Source organism: Fundulus heteroclitus, chromosome 11 (genome assembly GCF_011125445.2).
Source record: "Fundulus heteroclitus isolate FHET01 chromosome 11, MU-UCD_Fhet_4.1, whole genome shotgun sequence".
Classification (NCBI taxonomy): Eukaryota; Metazoa; Chordata; class Actinopteri; order Cyprinodontiformes; family Fundulidae; genus Fundulus; species Fundulus heteroclitus.
The window spans coordinates 4,226,591-4,250,269 of record NC_046371.1 but is presented as its reverse complement, the minus strand read 5'-3'; the positions used below and the strand labels follow the sequence as shown (position 1 = coordinate 4,250,269).

General features: G+C 38.2%; 2 protein-coding genes across 2 annotated transcripts in view; one reads left to right on the top strand and one right to left on the bottom strand.

The window, feature by feature from the left end:
- Positions 1–255: 255 nt before the first annotated feature.
- On the bottom strand, positions 256–6,610 carry LOC118564621. Its single transcript, XM_036143502.1, has 6 exons — positions 6,556–6,610; positions 3,693–3,761; positions 2,704–2,813; positions 2,424–2,582; positions 2,143–2,235; positions 256–1,650 (listed from the first exon to the last, which is right to left on the bottom strand). Exons 1-6 carry the CDS (start codon positions 6,608–6,610, stop codon positions 1,327–1,329), a joined length of 810 nt encoding a protein of 269 aa, XP_035999395.1. The 3' UTR covers positions 256–1,326.
- LOC105927596 (F-BAR and double SH3 domains protein 2) overlaps positions 6,469–23,679 on the top strand; it is a 63,282-nt gene continuing 46,071 nt past the window's right edge. The window contains exons 1-3 of the mRNA XM_021317558.2: positions 6,469–6,713; positions 17,453–17,550; positions 23,136–23,181. Coding sequence (XP_021173233.2) covers positions 6,693–6,713; positions 17,453–17,550; positions 23,136–23,181 — 165 coding nt within the window. The 5' untranslated portion in view covers positions 6,469–6,692. The remainder of the gene's footprint in view (positions 6,714–17,452; positions 17,551–23,135; positions 23,182–23,679) is intronic.

Sequence of the window (23,679 nt, the reverse complement as noted above, 5' to 3'; positions counted from 1 at the left end):
GCAAACCCCTATTGAAAAGACCAAGTAACTGTTACTTGTGTAAATGAATTACTTCAAACAATCACTTTAACTTTTCCCATTTACAGTAATAAAGACATTGAGGTTGTTATTCTAAAGAAGAATAACAATCTCAAACACCAAATGCTCACCTATGTTAACTCTGTTTTGCCAACTCACTATACACTTGTCACATAAATGTACCAGATAAGAAGTATAAAGTATCATAAAATAGAAATAATTAACACACAACCACAATTTAGTTGAAACAGGTTTATTCCTTAAACCTCAACCATTGTCATTTAGTTTACAATGTTAAAATCAAAGACTTAAAACCATTTGAATCTGGTATGAAGTATGCATTACTTTGACATTTGTAATTTCATTCTGAATGTATTTTATCATCTTAAATATTATTATCGTGTGCTTGGCCCAGATACACCCTGTAATTTCAGTCAAATTTTGGCCCATGAATTCTTGACTTCACTGCTAAGTAATTGTTTTTTTTACCGGATTATTTACAGGAGTATGAATTTTGGGAAATATACTCACAGTCGAATCTGCACCTGAGACAGCTGGTAGAGATACTAATTGGTTTTGAGGAGATTAAAATGTTAATCATTACTATAAGTGATCAGTACCACTTGAAGACAACATTCAGACTAAAATTATCAATGTCAAGGTATTAGTGCCAACCACAGAATATCTCTTCTCACAGAACCAGAACACACACATGCCTATTTCACTGCATATACAATAAAAACTATACAACATAAAAAATAAAAACTTTTTTCTTTTCAAGTACAGAGTGAAAGCAACACCAAGGGGTGTGAACAACGAACTCTGTTGGACTGACTGTTTGCCTATCTACCTATAGACACATCGGTAACAAAAGTGTTCTTCAATAATATTCCAGTAATAATAGGCAACCAATTTATTTGGCTTTATAAAAAGACATAAATTTGTCATTTTTGGAAAGAAAATTCCAACCCTGACCTTTATTTTAAGATAATCCTGAACAAGTGCTTTACTTTTGTAATAACAAAGTTTAAAGACCAAACTTGGTAAAGAATCAAGTGCTGACAGAATCAATCTGCCTAACCCTAAGTACAGGTGACATCCAGTTAGTTTATAACTATGGCAACCAATTTAACGCATGTATGAATGACCATACACCTGCAGCCTCTAAATGTAACTTGCTGATGGACCCGGGGGCTGATATAAAACAATATGAAAGGAGTGCCTTTATTTACTTAACAATTAAAAGCAGCTGGACTCACTTTTATAAACAAAACTGTATTCCAAATGTCACTATTGATTTTTACCATCCTAACTCAACAGGAGATTTTTAAGAGTTTGAAGTTTGGGGGGGAGTTTGTTGCCTCCCAGGCCAAGCATCACTCGTTGAATGAAGTTGAATGTGTTTTTCATGGTTTTAGGGTAGTCCAAGTGCAGTGCATAGGACAACCCAAACAAGAGGCACAGTGCTTGAGGTAGGTTCTGGAGACTGTCCATTACAATACCTCCTTCAAGAATGATGGCAGTAGAGACTGGGTCAAGATGGAGATGATTTGGAGAGATAGGCGCATCTTCACTGATGATAGTCAGCAACCCAACAGATACCTGGGCCCAGGCCTCCTGACTGTCAGAATCCTTTATCCAACCAAACACAAACATTACTCAGGTAAATGTTGATTGGCATTATCAATTGTTATCAAGTCATCTGTCAAATCAACACTTCCTTCCAGCCTATTAGGTTTTCACTTCACACCCAGCTGACAGACATCCACTAAAAAACATGAATGAAATTAAGCTCTATCCTAATACAAAATGTATTTAGATGTTATTGCTGTTACCACTATTCTTTTTGAGGGAGAGAAATGTTCTACCTCTTGTGCAGAACCCACAATTACAGCAGAGCAAGTGGGCTTAGCATTGTTGCACTCAGCAGTTCAACAATGTGACATGGACTACAAATGGAGTTAGTTGAATGGCTGGTTCCTCGTTTGTTTATAGTTTTTGTTGTTTTATCTCTTTTCTCACACTGCTGGCATACACTGAACTGTCACAGTTAGCATGCAGCCCATCTTTGTTCTGAACTCAGAGTTCATACAGTAAGTGCTTTTTTAAGATATGAGAACTTACAAAGGAGGTGTTGTAGAAGTTACTAGGGTCATCACCAAGCAGAACAGGGATGCCTTGGAGAACAAGGGTACGCACTGCTGTCACATCTGGTTTCTAGAAGTGGATAAACACATAAAGTTCAGGATTATGCAACATTCAAAAGTTACAATACAAACACATTTTTAAAAGTGCACATGAAAAAGGTGTCACCATTTATGCTTAACAGTGCAGAGAACAGTTCCTGACTGAAATAGTTATTTGAAGATCTAATCCACAGCAAAAACGTAAGTCTGTAGACTGACCCTTGAATCAATTTGCTGCACAATCTCAGCCAGTTTCTCTCCAACACTTCCTTTCTTGGACTTGAAGATGGTGACAAAGTGTGGTGTGTAGCGGTCAACAGCACCAAAAAAGTCATTCTCCAGGTTTGTTGTAGCTATTCTGTTGAACTCAGCAAACACCTACAAGACAAAGAAAAAAATGTGAGTAAGTAGACTGGCTTTGGTTACCAGTCCTAAAACAATCAATGCACACTTAATCATAACAGAATACAAAAAAAAGCATTTGAATATCAGTACGTACTTGTCTCTCTGTAAAAAGAGCTGGCCAGCGTTCTTTCAGGGTTTTCACTGGAGGTTCAGCCTCCACAATCTCCCGTCTCCGCAGTGGGAAAGCTGTTGATAAGGACCCTCCTGTAGAGGTGAATTTCAGCAAGACATTACTTTGTGAAACTGCATTTATAACGTCACTCACAATGGAATTATCCACATCACCACAATGCTGACTGATAATCTCCTGGACTTTACTTTGAAGTAATGGCTGTGAAAGTAGGTGGATCTGATTGATCTGCTGAATAACTTCTTGTGTAGCACTTTCTGATATATGCAGGATTGTTTGCATTTTCAAAAACAGAGCAGCAAGGTTACGTTCCAGCTGACTTTCCAAGTCCTGTATGTCATCTACAGACTCTTCAAATTCACAATCAGAGTCATCCTGTGAGGAAATATCATTCTCCACTTCAGCCAACTGATCTTTATGTTCAATGTTTGATACTATTTCGGTTTTAAAATGTGTTGTAGCGCTCGCTCTGTGTACCCTACTTTTGTGTGCATTAAATGTTGAATATACATTGCTGTGAAAATCACAGCCGTTGTATGGACACAGAACTCTTTGCTTAAGTTTTAAATGGCTGCGCAAGTGTGTGAAAAACTCTTGTTCAGTGCATGGCTCTGTGTATTCACATAATTGGCAGTGAAATACAACTGTGGGTTTACTCGCTTGTCCAATGTCTGATTGACAGTGCCAAACCGATAAATGCACTTTGAGTGCATTAAAAGATTTGAAAGTGCACAAGCAATTGTTATGAAGACATGGTATAGGCTGTTGCCGAGTAAAGCCTCCATGTTTTAGGCGATAGTGTTTTAACAACTGTCCTCTTTTGTCTGTAGAAAAAATACACTGCTTACAGGTCCACTGCATCTGCAAGAAATTATTTTAAGTGGAAATTTTAGGTATAAGTTGTAAGTGTGTGTGTGTGTGTGTGTGTATATATATTGTCTACTTTATCTCACCTCCCGTGTACTGAGGCCAACTGCCAAAGCAGCTGTGAAGATCCCTCAAGGCAGTTGCCACAAGCACTTCTGTAAAGGACAAATACTGTTTTAATTAAAAGAAAGTTCCACTTAAAGTGATGTGATTTGCAGAGTAAAAACATATTTACACACTTTACAAGCATTATAGGAGAATGCTTGTTTCCCAACATAAATATAAATCCACATAGATATGAATATTTGAAGATTCAGATTGAGTCATGAAAACATTTCGAAAAATTAAGAGTATAAACAATCCTGACTTAAGTATAATTACAACAATATTGGCAATGCAACTCACGTGTGTGTTCCATCAATAGCAGGTGTTATCTTGTAAAAATATGGAACGACTTCAGTTTAATTTGACTTTGAATAAAAGGTGTACATTGGTCCATCTGTCCGTGCTGGACGGATGGGAACACAGGCGGGATAGAAGAAACATCAATATACATTTTAATTGTCAATGTTTTTCTTGTTTTTATTTAAAACGTTTGACAGGGTCTTTCTTAATATTCAGCTGCAAATATAAATGTCCTTTTTTTGCCAACCGTCATGTAATTTCCACGTTTTTGGCTTTGCAAACAATTTAAACAGAAACTAGCAGTAAAGTAACTTATGTTCTTCTATGTCCAACCAACAGTGTTGGGAAAGTTCACTTTATGCATGAACTAGTTTAAAAAATATATTATTACATTTTAAAAGTAACTAGTTAGTTCATACTTCAAAATTTTTAACTAAGTTCACAGTTCCAAAAATTAACTAGTTCATAGTTCTTTTTTTCCATATGTTGCTGCGAGCTATTTTTTTTTTTTATTGCCACTACCCCTATAGAACCACAGGCAAACATTATTTTATCAGTTTTAACACTGAAAAAACTATGCGTTAGATTGCATATTTATAATTTTGATTTGCTTGCACATACCTTGAAATGCTATCAGTTCAACGTACCGTTTCAGGTTTGCTGAGGATGTAACTAAAGTGCTTATTTTCTTTTTGAAAGCTGGCGGGCAACGTTTGCACAGAAATGTAAGATTTTTCGCATCCTCACGAAGCCTCCGTGCTGCTTTGTGTTTTGATGACTTAGCGGCGGTGCGACGTGGTGGCTGGTGTTGCCAGATAGGGTGTTTTTTCCGCTACATATTAAGGCCTGTTTGTCGTGTGTTTTAGCCAGGTCTTCGTCTGGCAGGTTCTATATAAAACCTGGCACCCTATTGAACGAAGTTAAACTGAGAGAGGGGGCCGTTCACAAACACCAGAATAAACGTGTTCACAGTAACGTTTCTCAGACAGTTATACAGTAGCCTACGTTCAGGAACTATCGTTCAAAGAACGCCTTTAGCCACAACACTGCCGAGTAATGTGGCTGAAAACTGTGTCTAGCTTAAAAATGGCCTCGTTTAGTGTTTCCTCTACACAACTGATGTAGCAAATTTCATTGATATATTACTTTGCAACTCGGGACTTTTTGTGTTGTTAACACCCAACATTCGACCAAAATACATCCACTGTGTCAACTCCGTGAAAACTAAAAATTACTGTAGCTACATTTAAAATGTGAGCGTTTTCACCGTTAAAATTAATTTTCAGGTGAATCCCGGGATGGTGGTACATGCCCGAACATGTGCTCGGCCTGTTAGCTTGTTAATGTTTAACATATGATAGCTTATGTCGAGGCAACAGATAGAAACACAAATTCACACACAAATATTAACCTAACTTGCTTGAAATCTTACCTTATTGTTCCACATGCGATGAAATCTACAGAAAATGTGTCGGCACAGTCCTATCGGCACCACTAACGGTCCTGAGCAGGAGACTGAACGTTGGTGGGCGTGGCTTCTATTGCGCATGCTCCAAATTAGTCGCTCTAAGCAAGTTAAGAAGACTTCAAACAAAGTTATATTCACTTAAAACAATAAGTAAGTAGCTTTTTTTCACCATGAAATTAACCTTTACTTTCGAAAACCAATTAAGAAGCACAAATTATTGATACCCAACTACAGCTAACTCATGTCTTTCAAGTTAAGACAGCTATTGGATTTTACAGTGTATATATATATATATATATATATATATATATATATATATATATGGACTATGTGACAAAAGATTGGACACCTCCAGTTTAAGATGGGTTGTACACTCACCGGTCACATCATTAGGTACACCTACACCTGTTTAATCACACATTTAGCAGTTCAATTAAGCATAATTATATATATATATAGATAGATAGATAGACAGACAGACAGACACACAGACACACAGACACACAGACAGACAGACAGACAGATAGATAGATAGATAGATAGATAGATAGATAGATAGATAGATAGATAGATAGATAGATAGATAGATAGATAGATAGATAGATAGATAGATATGGATGGATAAATATATATATGTGTATATCTATATGTGTATGTATATACATATATATACACATATATATACATATTCATTGTTTTTTTAAATTATTTAAAAAAAATGTGTGTGTGTGTGTGTGTGTGTGTGTGTGTGTGTGTGTGTGTGTGTGTGTGTGTGTGTGTGTGTGATTAAACCTCTCCCAGAGCTCTATTTTGTTTGTTTTTTACTTCTTTTTTCTTTGGAATTTCTCCCGTAGGTGCCTCTCCAAGATCTAAACATCCATAGAAACTGTACTTTATTTTGAAAGGTTTTTTAACGGAAGCAGTGTTTTATAATGCCGCGACGTTCGGCTTTTATTCTCGTAGCCTCCACCGGAAGTGTGTCGCGTCACAGCGCGTCTGGCTTGACGGACGCCAGTGTGCGTTTTCTGTTCCCCGGGGCCACAGTGTTTTCAACGGGACCCAACTCCACTACTCGCTGGACCCGCTATTGGCCGCTCGACCCGGGCTGAAACTCCATCCGTCCGCCTCCATCTTGCTCCAAAACCCCGTTCGCACGAACTTTTCTGGCTAAACTTTTGGACTTCTCGCGTCACTTTTATGTCCAGAAACGAGGATGCAACCCCCACCGAGAAAGGTGAGATTTCCCCCCTTTTTTTTTCCGCCGTTGTAGCCTCCTAAGCTAGCGTTACTTCGACGAAGTGGTGCATATTTAACGCTTTGTTGCTGCTCGCCTGCTTCACACGATCAGCTTCCACTTCCACGCAGGAAAAAAACAAAAAAAAAAACACCCCAACTGTCCGCTTCCACACAGAAATGACTGCTGTTGGTAGTTTAGGTCGCTGGAAAACTTATTAAAACTCAGGATCGCTCTGAAACTGAAAAAAACGGTTCTGCTAAAGACCCACAACTTTCCCCCCCAGCATTTAAATCTGAATATAAATCACATTTAGAAACTATTTCTCAGTTGTAGCATAGCTGAGATGCTCTGTTAACGCATAAAACGCCATAATTAACTATAACTGTCCGGATTATTTATATCCTTGTAGGACAGGTCATCGCATCACCTCTATAAACATTATAGGACAGTTTTTTTTTATTATAATTTTCTTTCCATTCCAGAGGTAAGTGGAGGTATGAGCTATTTAAAGCCCAAATCGCCCCCATTTAAGCATTTCAGGACATGTTTTCATCAAGATAAGCCTCCAAAACACAAATCCCTGCAGAAATCAGTCTCTGTGCAAAACTATGTGGACACAGGATCATATTTCAATAACAGCAGCGACCATTTCTGTCCCCGTCCTCTGGCTAAAGATGTTGCTCTTCCCTGCATGCTCAATAAATCTACAGTTATTTATACATAAACACATTATATATATATATATATATATATATATATATATATATATATATATATATATATATATACACTTCATAGATACTCAAATGTTCATATAGCCATAAATTATAACCAGTGTATCTTCATATTTAGCTTTTAGTTTTAATAATAATCAATGAGCAGCTTTGCAGGGGGAAATCATACCAGTTGCCCAATTGTTGAGTTTTACTCACCCAGCTTTTCTTTGCAGATACTGTTTTTTCTTAGTTTTTTTAGAGGTCCCATTGGGAATTGGACAGATTTGTTTTTAAAGTATAGAAATATAAATCAGATTTTTCAGCATTTGAGCCGCTGATAAGAGCCATTTCAGGAAAACTTAAGTCGATCGATATGTGGAGTATTCTATTTTGAATGCTTTCCCCCATACGTGCAAATTTCTACGCAAAATACCTTTTTATGTTTAGTTTTTTTCCATCGTGTAGCTGCTGCAAATATTTGTTTGTGAATATTTAACTTCGGTGAGGTGTTTGCAGCAGCTGTTGATAACATTTCCCCTTATGACACCAGATCTATTCCTGCTGCAGCAGTCGTTTCACTTCCAGTCAGAGAGATTCACCCTTTCCTGATTATTAACGATAAGATTGTTTTATTGTCGCACAGAGCATACAGGTACGCTCCATAAATGGTGCCCAGGTAAGAAGAAAAACACGATATAAAAGTAAAGCTCTACAAGCTATATGATCAGTTTTTTTCCCCCTCATGCAATTATTGAGTTATTAGGCCCGAGCAGCGAAGCGCTGCGAAGGCCTATTGTTTCTGTGTTGTTTCTTATTATTTTTATTCTGCCCCCCTAAAGAGGGGCCTTTTTGGGGGCTTTATCATACTCAAAAACTCACCAAACTTTGCAGGTGCATGGTGACTGTTTAAAATTTTTGTATTTTAAGGTCGTCACAAAAATCTAAAGAAAAATGCCTCAACGGCGCCACCTAGCAATTTTCAAAGGACCCTTTGCTATTCACTTACTTCATCGTAGAGACATGTGATTTGGTACAGTGGTAGAGCTCACCAAGACGCTCAGAATTTACAATTAATGTCATAGTGCAAATATCACAGGAAGTCGGCCATTTTAGATTGAATGTCTGATTTTGACCCCATTTTTGACGTGTACAGCAGTGGTATTTGATCGAACTCCTCCTAGAGATTTTGAGCGAGCGGCTTGAAACTCGGTCAGTCTGATCATAAGGCATGGCCAATTAAAAGTTATCAAAACGGTGAGTTTTTGAGCTTGTTGAAGGGGCATTAGCAGGGGTCAAAGTTCACCTACTCGCCACAAAAAATAAAACTATTATATCTCCTATTCAGAAACACACAGAGGCACCAAACGTTCTGTGATTGATCATCATCGGGTCTTCTTTAATATCCAATGGTCAAATGATGACATCACTTAGGCCACGCCCCCTGACAACAGGAAGTGTCATGTTTTGCTGTAAACTGTCGCTATGTTACCCCTCTGAGCTAATCAACATGAAACTGTGTCCAGAGACAGAAGACATGTTGATGTGTTGTGGATTCCAGCCCCAAGTGGATTCGATGGAGCAGGAGAGCGTGGCGGCGTGGTGAAGTCACCTCAAACGCCGCTGCCATACTTTTGGCTCTGAATTCCACATTTTTGGGCCGAGCTGCTTAAAACTCACTTGGATGCATCCTTATCCACCCCCCAACAGGAATCCATAACAAACTTTGGTGGGCGTGAACTAATGCCTCAACGGCGCCACCTAGCAATTTTCAAAGGACCCTTTGCTATTCACTTACTTCATCGTAGAGACATGAGATTTGGTACAGTGGTAGAGCTCACCAAGACGCTCAGAATTTACAATTAATGTCATAGTGTAAATATCACAGGAAGTCGGCCATTTTAGATTGAAGGTCTGATTTTGACCCCATTTCTGACGTTTACAGCATTGGTATTTGATTGAACTCCTCCTAGAGATTTTGAGCGAGCGGCTTGAAACTCGGGCAGTCTGATCATAAGGCATGGCCAATTAAAAGTTATCAAAATGGTGAGTTTTTGAGCATGCTGAAGGGGCGTGAGCAGGGGTCAAAGTTCACCTACTCGCCATGAAAAACAAAACTGTTATATTTCATACACAAAAACTCACAAAGCCACCAAACTTTCAGTAGTTGATCACCACTAGGTCTCCTACAATATCCAAAGGGCAAATGATGACATTTCTTAGGCCACGCCCCCTGACAACAGGAAGTGTCATGTTTTATTGTTAACAGTCGCTATGTTACCCCTCTGAGCTAATCAACATGAAACTGTGTCCACAGACAGAAGACATGTAGCTGTGTTGTAGATTGCAGGCCCAACTGGATTCCATGTAGCAGTGCGGCGTGGCGGTGTGGCGAAGTCACCTGAAACACCGCTGCCATATGTCCAGACTTCCATAGGATATTGACAAATTTAATAAAAAGTAACTTAAAATTACCTTAAAAGGACAACATTTTTAAAAGTCAAAAGGCTTATTTAATGCTTTGAGAACATCTCTTCTATTCGGCTACAAAATCAACCAAAACAGGATGATCTTTTAAGCTATAAGACCATTTTTAAGATGTCAATACATAGATTTTAAGACGGTGGGTCGCCACTGCCTCCGGTGGCCAAATGCATCGCTGCATCAACTGATCTACACCAGTTTAATCTCATCATGGCAAAATTATTTTTTCTCTTCATGTGTGGCCCTAATACTCCATCGTAAGAACACCGCTGTCGTTACCGCGGGTCCTGGGGGGAATTTTTTTAATAATGCTCACGCATAGATGTGTAATACTTCTCATTGCAATTCAGACAGGCGCAGACTGCACCGTGCAGTTCATTTTAAAGAGGCAGTTTTGGCGCATATTCCGATAGAAATGGGCTGCGGGGAGCCTAAGTGTGTTGTCGTGGGCGTGTTTACCCGCTGCAGGTAACCGCTGTGAAACAATCAGAAAGATTTCCTTGATTAATAACATCTTTATGGAGCGCTGGACTTATTGTTACTATGTGCTGCTTTACCAGTTCTCTCTCTCTCGCTCGCTCGCTCGCTCGTCATCGGACAAAAATCAAACTGCTTCGTGTTTGTATTTGAAATTTTGCGTCAGACTCAGATTTAGAAGTGTTGTTACGACGTTTGAGCTGTAACTGCAACTGTTATATATATCTTGTAACTTTACTGAATTTTCAGCTTAAGAAGATTGGGTTTGACAGACAACACCAAGACAGGACAGCACAATAGTTTTCTTGAAGTATAATTTTGGAGAAGTAGAAACAAGTATTAATTTCAAAAGGTAGGTAAAAGAGGAAAAAGGTTTTTACAAAATCTTAAAATGTTGGATAGTTGTTATTTCCATCTTGCTGTGAAAATTGGTGAAATATTATCATTTTTAATGCTCAGATATAAAATTGCAAGGTAATTACTAAAATTGCCGTTTCTTGAAAATATTTTTTGGCATGCCATACTTTATATTTATAGGTAGCCTAGATGTGCATAATAAAAGAGTGGAACTAAAAGCTGGTCTAAAATTTTTATGGAGCTTTAACTTGCTAAGAGTAATAACGTTAGATGATTATATCTTTAAAATGAGATAACGGTCTCATAAAATGTGATAGTTTACTTGGTCTAAAGAGATGATTCAATTCAATGTTATTTATATAGCGCCAATTCATGAAATATATCATCTCAAGGCACTTTACAAAGTCAAAATCAATCAGATTATACAGATTGGGTCAGATTATACACATTGGTCAAAAAAATTCCTATACAAGGGAACCAGTTCATTGCATCAAAGTCTTGACAAGTAGCATTCTCTCTTGAAGAAGCGTAGAGCCACAGGGAGAGTCGTCTGCATTGTACATGGCTTTGCAGCAATCCTACCTACTTAACAAGCATGAAGCAACAGCGGGAAAAAAACTCCCCATTAACGTGATAGAAAAACCTCCAGCAGAACCGGGCTCAGTATGAACGGTCATCTGCCTCGACAGACTGGGGGTTACAGAAGACAGAGCAGAGACACAACAAGAGAGACAAAAAAGCACAGAAGTTCTACATTAGATGGTAGTAGCGGGTGATCTGTCTTCCCTGGATGATGCCACAGCTAACAGAAAGCCGGACCAGGTGTACCTACTATGAAGAAAAAACAAAAATCAAAAAGTTAAAAGCTGAAATGACAACAGTCATTCAAAATTGAAGAACAATAGATCCTGATGTCCTGCAGTAGCCTAAACGTATAGCAGCATAACTATAGAGGTAGCTCAGGGTAACATGAGCCACTATAACTATAAGCTTTTTAAAAAAGGAAAGTCCAAAGAGCCAGCTTCTAGTGGAGGAGTTCAAGTATCTTGGGGTCTTGTTCATGAATGAGGGGAAGATGGAGCGGGAGATCGACAGGCGGATTGGTGCAGCATCTGCTGTGAAGCGGGCGCTGTACCGGTTCGTTGTGGTGAAGAGAGAGCTGAGCCAAAAGGCGAAGCTCTCGATTTACCGGTCGATCTACGTTCCTACCTTCATCTATGGTCACGAGCTTTGGGTCGTGACCGAAAGAACGAGATCCTGGATACAAGATCCCGAAATGTGTGTGAGCTCTCCCTTAGAGATAAGGTGAGGAGCTCAGTCATCCGGGGAGGACTCAGAGTAGAGCCACTGCTTCTTCACGCCCAGAGGAGCCAGTTGAGGTGGCTCGGGCATCTGGTCAGGATGCTTCCTGGACGCCTCCCTGGTGAGGTGTTCCGGGCACGTCCCACCGGGAGGAGACCCAGGGGAAGACCCAGGACACGCTGGAGGGACTATGTCTCTCGGCTGGCCTGGGAACGCCTTGGGATTCCTCCTGAGGAGCTGGCCCAAGTGGCTGGGGAGAGGGACGTCTGGGCCTCCTTTATAAAGCTGCTACCCCCGCGATATTGCTAAAGTGTTCCTTTGGCAATAGTCCAATTGCTAAAGTGTTACTTTAACATTACTTTTGGGTGTGTATCCACCAATTTAGATGTTAAACTTTCATAAAAGCTGTCTTAATGCAAGAAACAAAACCCTTAGACACATGAAATAGCAAGTAACTTTAAAAAACTAAAATGGTTTTGTTAACTTTTCACATTAAGCTGGATTAACAGCTAGTAAGATACCTTTGATTAAATTGGTATACTAATGTTTAAACCAGGGGTGTCAAAGCTACGGCCCGCGGGCCGAATTTGGCCCGCCGAACGATTTAGTCCGGTCCGGTGGCCAAATGCATTATCATTATTCAACGGCTGTATCTCCTCGCTGCATCGAGCGATCTGCACCAGATTTTTTGTGAGTCGTGGGGGAGCGCTGCCGAACACGTTCGTGTGAATCGCCCAGTGGACGGGCGGGCAAAATGCGTGACAGCATCTGCGGTGGCGGGCGGCCAGCGCCGCGCAAATCCTAGCTGTGGCCAATAGGCCAGAGCGGCGCTTTGCTGCGAGGGCCGCTCATCACCGCTTGCGGTTTTAATTAACCCTTAGATTTGTATCGGTGGTAAATGTGAAATAAAAAACAAACACATTTAAAGTGTCGGATTGCAATTTTGGATTTTGGTTGAACAGTTGGGGTATCACAGAAACCAAAAATGTCCCAAACGTCTGATTTTTAGGGACGAAGGAGCTTCTAAAATCCTCGCTGTGAATAGTAATGGCTGTAATAACGCCCCCTAGGGGTTGGGAGGTATATCGATATTGAAAGATAGAATATCGATATTAGATTGTTTTTAAAAACATCAATATTAATCTTTGTATCGATTTTTATGCACAGCCCTAACTGGAGGTCGTCTTCATTAACGGCGGGTTTGATGCGATGCGTCAACAACAACAAAAAAACGTTTTTGTTTAACTGAAGCAATGTTGCGGGGGTACGATGTGAGGGTCTTCTCCTGCTGCTGCGTATGTATGCAGATGATGCAGTGGTGTTCAGATAAAGTAGCGCTGGTTTACATGCATGCACTGACTATGGTGTGTGACATGATACATGGAATAATGCTGTTAAAACGGCTGTTTTGATGTGTAGATCCAAGCAGGAATGAAGTTTTGTGTGTATAAACCACTGAGCTATATTATACACTGGAGTGCTGATTTTGCCGAAAAACTGAAGTCACTGGCCGCCATCTTGCTACTCCCTACTCTCACAGAATCCCACAGGATTTGGTTGCAACAACAAGCAGTTTTCTGGCTGTGTGAAAACGTTTCATAGGTAATTCTACAGTCAGTGGATGTACTAACACTATCAACTACTAGGAAATTAGGTGCTGAAATATTTTACATGTTATTCATATTAAATATACATATATGTATATATAAATATTTGTACATGTATATATGTATATATATATATATATATATATATATATATATATATATATATATATATATATATATATATATATATATATATATATATATATATATATATATGTATACATATATGTAAATATATATATGTATACATATATGTAAATATATATATGTATACATATATGTAAATATATATATATATGTATACATATATGTAAATATATATATATGTATACATATATGTAAATATATGTTTTTGTATATTGTTATTTATATATTTATAAATGTTATATATGTATATTTAAATGAATAAAATGCAAAATATTTCAGCACATGACTTTCTCAGTACTTGATAGTTTTAGAACATAACATAAAAGTATATGGCATTTGATATTTTAAAAGTTTTAAGCCCCCCCTGAACGTGAGAAAATCCTCGTTATTCGATGCTGTAGCGCACATATTCCCTAGTTACTGGAGGAAAATAGGGAGTACCAATATGGCGGCTGGTGGCTTCACAGCGACTCGTTCTAACAGCGGCTATTAGCACTCCAGTGTATAATATAGCTCAGTGGTATAAACAGTGTTTAAAATATTTTATAGATTACCCTATTGTTCGGACTACAAGTTGCTTCGGAATGTAAATCGCATCAGTCAAAAAATGCGTCATAAAGAGGAAAAAAAAACATTTATAAGTCGCACCGGACTATACACATCAGAGAAGTTGTAACCCACCCAGACAACAGAGCTGTAAGCTAGCGCTAGCTGCTATTAGCTTCATGGCTAATGAAGCTAATAGGGTTCTGTCGTGGTCTGTTTCCTTCTAGCTGCACCACACAACGCTCTGCTGCGTGAATACAGACTGAAACAGAGAAACTACACATATACATGTTGTCAGTCTTTGTTGTCTATAATTTAATGTTTTAATACGTTCAGCTCAGCTCTTCTGCTTTGTTTGGACAGCGGCAGGACTGAGTAAACAACTCCTGCTGCACTAAAGTGTTTTTCCTCCATCATAACTCAATGATATATATCCTGTATAGTAATGTTTACTCCTTAATTCATGCTGGTCAAGATGAATTAACATTTAAATTTGATATATATAAGTCGCACCTGAATATAAGTCGCAGAATCGGCCAAACTATGAAAAAAAAGTGCAACTTATAGCAAGAGAAATACGGTATATTAACATGAATATATTGTCTGTGTAACATCTGTTAATAAAGCTTGATTGATTAATGGGGAATGCATTTATTTTAGTATTTATCTTCACTGTATTTATGCTACTTTGTAAAATAAATGGTGAGGGAACATAAGTGGTGGTTTTGCTGAGCTGCACAGAGGGTCATATAATGTTGAGGTTTATGGTTGAGAACATGAATTGTGCAGGAGGCTCTGTTGTTGAAGCGTTGTTGATTGTGATTGTGGGGTAAAAAGACAGCACAATGCAAGCTTTCTGGTCAGAAATTAAATCGTAATTATGTAAAAATTATTAGTCAATGAGTTTGGAAACATGTTGAATTTATTGGACTTTAAACATTAAAGTTTTTATCGTTTTATTGCACAATAAAGGAAAAGATACAGAAATAATAAACATTGTAAGCCAGCCTCAATAAATGAGTTTTACGGTTTTATTTAAAAAAAAGACTTGGCTGTGCGGAGGAGGTTCTGCCACCGATCAGGTTGGACCTGGTCTTTGGTACGTCTAATAAAAACTGATTTGAAGACCTCAAAGACCTCCCAAACACATGAAAGTTTAGTAATTGAGACAAATAAGGTGGAGCCAGGCGGCCATTAGGGGCTTTAAAAACAAACAAATAGGCTCTAAAATGGGCAGGAAGCTGATTCAGAGGTTCTTTATTGTCACTGTGGAGAAATTTCTTTTTGGACAATCGGGCTAAGCGTACACACAACAAGACAACAGGCAATGAACAAAGGTTACAGGTTGTTTTATTTTCGCATTATAGCGTGCATAAAAGATAAACATCAAAAGATGTTAGGAGGGAAGACGGAAGTCGGCTATAATAATCAGTTCTGTAGCGGAATAAAGGCCTTTATGACGATCCAGTTCACAGTTAGAGATAAAAACATTTAACAAACATGAAGTCTGATTTCTCGATTAGTGTTAAAATCAAGTTCATAAATGATAAGAGGAATTAAAAAGGATTAAAAAATAAGTGAACTAAAGCCACACTTAACAAAAATAGCTAGACAATTTTGTACATGATGTCAGCTTATAGACCAGACGGATGTTGTTCTGCGTGTGAATATCTCTGCAGGTCAGTGTCTCTCTAAACGTAATGAAGGCTATCGTGCGCCGCACTTTTATTTGCGTTTTTATTTTACTGTGGATTTAAAAACCAGGAAACTTATTTCTCTCCAGGGTTTAAAATACGCAGCCAGAACATTTATTTTTAATTCTTTTAATTTTTTGGTGAGTTGCAAGGATTTGTGTCGAGACGAGGAGCAACTATCAGGAAATGACATCACAGGGTTTTTAAAAGGGTTGCTCGATATATTTATGCCAACAAAAGTGTCAATTATTTTAAACTGTTTTATGCTTTCCCTGTGAATTAATTACATTTATTTATTTTTAAACTAACTTGTCCTGACTGGCAGTGTAGCACTAAGAATAGCTTTCTTAATGCCAAAAAGAGCCAACAGATTTACTTTAACTGCAAAAACTGAACTAAAAAACTAAGTAAAATCTTCTTGAAATGAGTGTATTTGCCCTTGAATTGAGCAGGTAAATAGGATTATCTGCCAATGGAATATGATTTTTGTACTTAAAATAGTAACAGTTCATCTCCATCATCTTATTTCAATTGTATTATATTTAATTATCTTACTCTAGGGGTAAAATGACTCATTCCATTGTCAGATAAGATTATTTTCCTGCTCAAATCAAGGACAAATACACTAATTTCAAGAAAATTTCCCTCTTTTCTAGTTCCGTTTTTGCAGTGTTCACATTTCATTCTTCTGTTTGCTCTTAGAATAGCATCACAGCACAGTTAAACCCAAAAGATATTCACACCCCTGACAGATGTAGGCTTAAAGTAAAGATTTGATTTGACCAACGTGTTTCCTGCGGTCCGGCTCCACACAGTTAAAATGGGCCAGACTCTCTGTGGAGGGGGCTACAAATTAGGGTGATGGCACAGAAGCCCTCCAATCTCAAAGTCTTCGAGCCCATCCTCAAAGTTTCGTTATGAAAATATCAACAGGAAACACACAAAAAGCGTTTGATCGCTGTCGTGTTAATAAAGATGCTTCCCTTGATCATTAGGGTATAAGTAATTTGACAGGAACGTTTTCAATAAAATTTAAATAAAGTATATGCAACTTTTTTTTAAAATCAAAATCTTTTTAGATCGAAAATTATGATGAAGGTCTCATTTTCTTACCACAAAAATAACTTCTTGGTTGAATGAATATCATTTTCAATGTAAATCTGTCAGCGGTGTGAATAATTGCGGATTAGCTTTATGGCTTTCCTTTCACTTATTTTAACCCGACGCAGCTGCAATATATAAATAAAATATTTTGGTTCAGGAATTTAGCATAATTTATGCCAGAAACACGGTGATAAGGGAGTGAGTTCACTGTTTCAGGGGTTTTTGAAGCTTTTTCCCGGACCTGTTCGTATTGGGGAGCCCTCCCATGATGCTTCATTCCGTAACTGGTCTCGTTTCCTCGTCAGGTACGGCTCACCCAGGAGCTGAAACACACCCAAGCCGAGCAGATGAACCAGTTACAGATTAAACACCAGGCAGAATGTGATCTGCTGGAAGATCTGAGGTAAGTTCCCCATTTCTTTGTCATCGTTGCAAATAAATCTCAAAACTCGTCCTAATGTGCTTTCTAGCGCAACAGTGGAGAACCGATCCATTAGTTGTGAATAGGGATGCAGAGAAATAATCGACTTACAATTAAAGTTTAATTAGATTAAAGTTTGTTTCATCCGATTAACTGATAAGGTCCACTTAGACGGACATTCTTTCAGTGTTGTAGTATGGCCGCCATCCAGCACAAGTTGCTGCTGGTCATGCTAAAGCGGCATGTCCGAACACACAATAAAGCAGTCCGAACGAAGTCCAGGGTGGGATTATATTTTCACTGTTTAATGACAACAAGGATGCAAAATGCTCCTTATGTGGTTCTGTTTTTACATATAAATACTCAACAAGTTCCTTAAATTGTCTGCGAAACAGCTCCCATTCAGCCAGGCTGCATGGCAGAGCAGAGTCAACCTCTCGACCAAAATTCACTGATGTGCTCACAAGGCGATGATTCGATGACAGAAAAGCGGAGGACATTACGTTAAAAAAATGGTAACATGGTAGAAAAAGACATGACGCCAAAATCTCAGTTGAAGGTGAGGGCTTTCGTGAGGATTATTAGTGTTTCAAATATTTTATTCTGTTGAATTTATTTGTTTCTATTGAGTAACCTAATAGGTTCCTGTTTTGTTATATTTTTATAACTATGTCCAAGTTTAGTAATATTTGAGACAACCACTGGTTTTGTTTGTTGAATGATTATTTAATACAGGTGGCACAATAAACTCAAAATATAATGACGTGGCTCTTTTAAAATTCACCATATTGTTAAAAAAAAAATTGTGTTATGGAAAGAACCTGTTACAAAAGAAGGAAACTAAGGTTTTTAAGTAAATTACCACTTATTAATTACCCGTTAGTCGATTGAGACTAAGGAGTAATTGATCTTCCACAGTAAAGACCTCAGCAAACCTTTTAATGTGCTTAAACATTTAATTTCTTCCCTCCATTCAACATTAAATGCGAAGTTAATTATGTGAACTCTTACCTGAATGTTGGCACTGAACATACTTTGCATGAGACATGATGAGTGAAACATAGAATACGAGCAAAGGTGTGTTACAGGTGTCCTTTACCTCGTCCCCAAACAAACTACCATAAATAGGCATTAGCATCGGTATCAGTTACTGTTAATGCCATTTTTAACATATTTAGAAAACTGGGCCGATATCTATCCATGTTTATTTCCATCTTGTTGCTGTTTATGTCTCTGGAGATGGAGGGAGGGTGGCGTAGTTGTTTTTTCACTGTTGGAAGGGTAGGGAAATGCATATAATATCAGTAAATATCCAATTGATATTGGCCCAACTTTTCACATCGGTGCATCCCTACTGCTAAGATGTGGCCTGGTCTCAGTTTTGGCCGACGCCTGCAGGTCCAGTTAAAGTGTGCAAAGACTTCAGGGAGTTAACGGTCCGAACCAAGAAGTATTCTGGTACATGGCTGGTCGGTGAGCATTCTTCCCTTTTTGTGTTTCCCTTGTTCCGAAATAAACAGCTCATAAAATCTGCTAACTTTGACTATTAAATCACGATCCTGTGTATCAGTTGGTTCTGTGGTCCGCTGTGTGCTTCAGCTCTCGCCACAAACCCAGTAAGAGAATAAGAAACCCAGTTAACATGTTATGAGTTATCAAAAAAGAAGTTTGTTGAGACGTTTTTGTCTCTTGAGTCTGAGGAGGTTCATTTATTATTATTATTATTATTATTATTATTATTATTATTATTATTTGTTATTATTATTATTATTATTATTTGTTATTTATTTATTAAATACTCCTGGTAGCAGATACTAGGCTGCTCTGTGGAAATACGGCATAGCCACAGTGCCTCACAGAAATGTCTAGGAAACAGAAAGGTTGCTGGTCCAAATGCTGCTCTGTTTTTTTTTTTTTTTTTTTGCTGTGGAAGTTGGTAGTTCTCCTAGTCCTTGCAAAGGTTTCCCCTCCTTTTAGTCCAAAAACATGCATGTCCTGTAAAATGTTGACTGAATAGTTATTTGGTGTCTGGGTGTCAGAATGACGGCCACGCTGTCCGCAGTGGTGGTTCAGGTCAAATCCTAACAGAACTTTTCGCGTTCGTTGAAACCTTTTAAAACCAAAAACTTCCCCCTTATTTATTTTATTCATGGTCAGTGTTTGTTACATTTAATTGTTCACTTAAAAGAAAGTTTATATACGGAGGTTTGTTGGAGTTTTCGTACTGAGGAAGAACGTCGTAATCGGATCAGGTCACGTTTTGTCCCCAGCTATTTGTGGATAAGTAGCCCCACACCGGGCACGATTAATAGATATAAACAGATGTGACGCCATCTAGTGGCAGTATCGCAGAACTATCATAATGCCGGTTTGCTTAATTAATAAATCAAAATAAAATAATGCCAGACTGAGCCTGACCCTCTGCAATGCCTCAAAGTAAAGCAGCAGCTTGGCGTGATTGAAGACCAACCGTTATTAATTAAATAAAACAATCTACAGCAACTTTAAGAGCCTCATATCAGAAGATTTACTCACGTCAGTCAACTCTGCGTCACATCTGAGCCTCAGCAGGTTTAGTATCCACTTCAGTGAACACCAACGTTCAGACTGGATTCACAGAAACTTTCCAGGCTTTTCCTTCTTAGAATCATATATTTTTGTGCTTTTTTTCTCCACTGGATCTTGGACCTTTCTTTATTGTTTTGCTGGGAGATGCTAATAGCCGTTAGCCGCTTCCTTGTTTTAACACCTGCTGTATGTACTTCCATTAAAATCGTAAATAAACACAAAAGGCTTTATTTACTAAGAAACTGAGCAAAAACAAAGCATAAAACACCAAAATAACAACTAATACACCAGCAGGATGTAAAAAGCTTTCATAAAAACCATGTGTGCAACCAGAGTGAGCTACTGACGTATAAATAAAAGTCAAATAACAAGTCTATGCACCTTTAAATAAAAATCTTGACGCTGTTGTCTTGTTGTTTTGCAAACCATATGTGGGTTAGGGTCGGCCCACACTTGGTACTTAAAGGTCCCAAACTTTTAAACTATATGATAGGATTTTATCTCAAGCCTTTAATGTGGACTTTTCAAAAAAAAAATGTGTGGAAAACCTTAGCAAAGAGCTGCTGTCTTTGTCCGAAACGTAAAACTGAAAGGGGAAAATAGGCTTTTATGATTTGAGGACCTGTGAACCCACGCAGGCAGCCTCAGCTCTGTGTTCACGAGCCAAACCTGTGGTTATGTTTTCAGCCTTTAGTGTCGGGTCGAACTGACAATCTCTGGCTCCCTGCTTCCTGTCTGTGGCTGGCGCTGCAGCTCCGGCCCTCTGAACAGCTGGAGGTTTGGGTCACAGAGAGCTGCCAGATGTTCTCCCTGCTCCGAATTGTTCGCCGCGGGAGGCTCTGTAGCTTCGCTTTTATCAGAAACTGCGTTCAGCGCCGCAGACACACGAGAGGAATGGGGTCGGCTGGTGCTGAGGGACGAGAAATGATTCAGCAAACTGGAAACAACTGAAGCCCTGCATGGGAAAATGGCAGGAAGCGATGAAGGGGGGGGGGGTGGAAAAGAGAGAGGGAGCGTTGGAAATGCAGCGGAGAGGAAGAGGCGGAAGCGCCCAGGAAGTACGCCAGATTGTTTAGAGTCAGGGTGGAGCATGGCGGCCAAGTCTCGACATGTTTAATGACTTAATGATGATTTTGGTGTTTCTTTTTTTTTTTTTTTTCCCAGGGCGCTGACCTTGCTGCTTTTCTTAGATGCTTTCATAAGCCTCACTTCAGTTGTCATCATCCTGTTTACGTTAGAGTTATAAACCAACCAGAAAAGGGTTAAAAGCTGCAGTTAAAATAGCTTCTGCGTCTTTGATTTCGCAGCACACTGTAAAAACGGATCTAAAAATAAGTAAAATGTTCTTAAAGTTAGTGTATTTATCCTTGATTTGAGCAGGTAAATAATATTATCTGCCAAATGGAATGAGTATTTTGACCCCTAAAATAAGATATTTAGACATTCTGCACTTTAAATAAGATGATGGGGATGATTTGTTCCTATTTTAAGTGCAAACATCTTATTCCACTGGCAAATCACCTTATTTACCTGCTCAAATCAAGGACAAATGCATTCATTTTAAAAAATACTTTACTTATTTATAGTTCCGTTTTTGCAGTGCACATTGTCTGATCTGCTTGTAATATCAGAGAAACCAGATTGACATTCTCATCTGGTGAAAGCAGCTGCAGTTTGCTTGAGTTTAATCCAAGTTTTCCACCAGAAAAATGAGCAATCTGACAGGACATATCAGAATAGACAGGATAGCTGTGGATAAATGGTGACAGCAGTGGATATAGTAACATGCCTATTAATATGATACAATACAAAAATAACCATACGGTAAAAAATAGGGCTGGGCAATATGGCTTAAGAATAAAATCTCTTATTTTATTTTGCCAAATCCAATTGAGGGTTATTTCCCCCTCCTTTTCATTTCATTTCACAAAAAACGAAATTAAATAATTAAAAAAAAACGTACTTTTATGTCAAGCATTTCATCTGGGAGTTGACCTGAATTCAAAGTGCAACTAAATACAAGCTGTGAAACATTGTTGTAAACGATGAAAATATAACAAAAAGTTTGCTGCTAGTCGATTTTTACGCAATGAGCTGAGAACAGGCTTAAAAAAGTAAAAGAGTAAATAAAGCACCGCGTATTAAAGTTTAAAAAATGTTTCCTTATACAATATTTTGTCAATATATTTTCAGCATCGCTGCTGTTCTCCCCATGGAAGCCCAATGATTAAATCGCTGCACTGCTGAATAATAATTTGATGCAATGCACAGATTTGGGGTTTAATTATCACAAGACTGCCTGTCAAACAAACTCAAACTCTTTGGTTATTAATTTTTACCTAAATAATCAAGAATAGTCTGTTCAATCCTTATGTAGATCAATTTTATACCGCAAGGCAAGGCAAGGCAAGGCAAATTTATTTATATAGCACAATTCAGTACAAGACAATACAAAGTGCTTTACATGATTAAGATATAGCAAAATAATAAAATGTAGATAGAAAATAGAATAAAAGCAAGTAGGGATAGAATGTAGTAACAAAATAGAACATTAAAAACAGTAAAACTGTTTAACTAGAACAGTCAAAGGCAATTTTAAACAGATGTGTTTTTAATCTTGATTTAAAAGAACTCAGGCTTTCCGCACCTTTACAGTAGAGCTACATTGTTGTTTTTTTCTTCCTGCTGTAATATCCACAAATGTGGAGCACATTTTTAACTTTATATCAATTAGATAACTTATGTACTATTAAAAATGTTTTGTTAAACCTCAAGTGTAAAAAGTGCAGTTTTCTTTAAGATATATATATATATATATATATATATATATATATATATATATATATATATATATATATATATATATATATATATATATATATATATATATATATATATATATATATATATAAAATGTAGGCACTAATACTTTCTGTGATATGTAATATCATGCTAAACTGTGCTGGATCGTCACTGTATTTTCTCTTTCTTTTCTGCAGGACCTTCAGTCAGAAGAGGGCGGCTTTAGAGAGGGACTACGCCCAGGTAAATCAAACTCCTTGTCTTTTTCACACCATTACTGCTCGTTAACACCACCACTTCAGTGCCTTGTCATTTGTGTCGCTAAAAATAATATTTCTTTAGCACATGGCCCAGTAAAGACGCCATCTGACAGCTGGTTGAGGATGTGGCTTGTGAAAGAGAACGGTTTTGTTTCACTTGTGGCCAGATAACCCACCAGTGTAAACAAGCCACAGAAAAAACACCCCAGCAGAGATATCTTCTGATCCAGCATCTCCTTTCCTCCTCAGTGGGTTGTGTATGTTTTTTTTTCTTCACTGCTTCTTGAAGACATGATTGGAATATTTGGAAATCCGCCTCCATCCCACTTGGCTCGGGTTCTGGTTGTTCAGCGCTGTGAGGAATGTGCTGCAGCACCGTAAAGAGAGAGGGCATGTTGGTGGTTTTCAACCAGGCAACCTTACATGTCTGCTGGATCTCTGGACATCCAGTGTTCAGGAGGATTGCTGTCCGAGGCCTTCA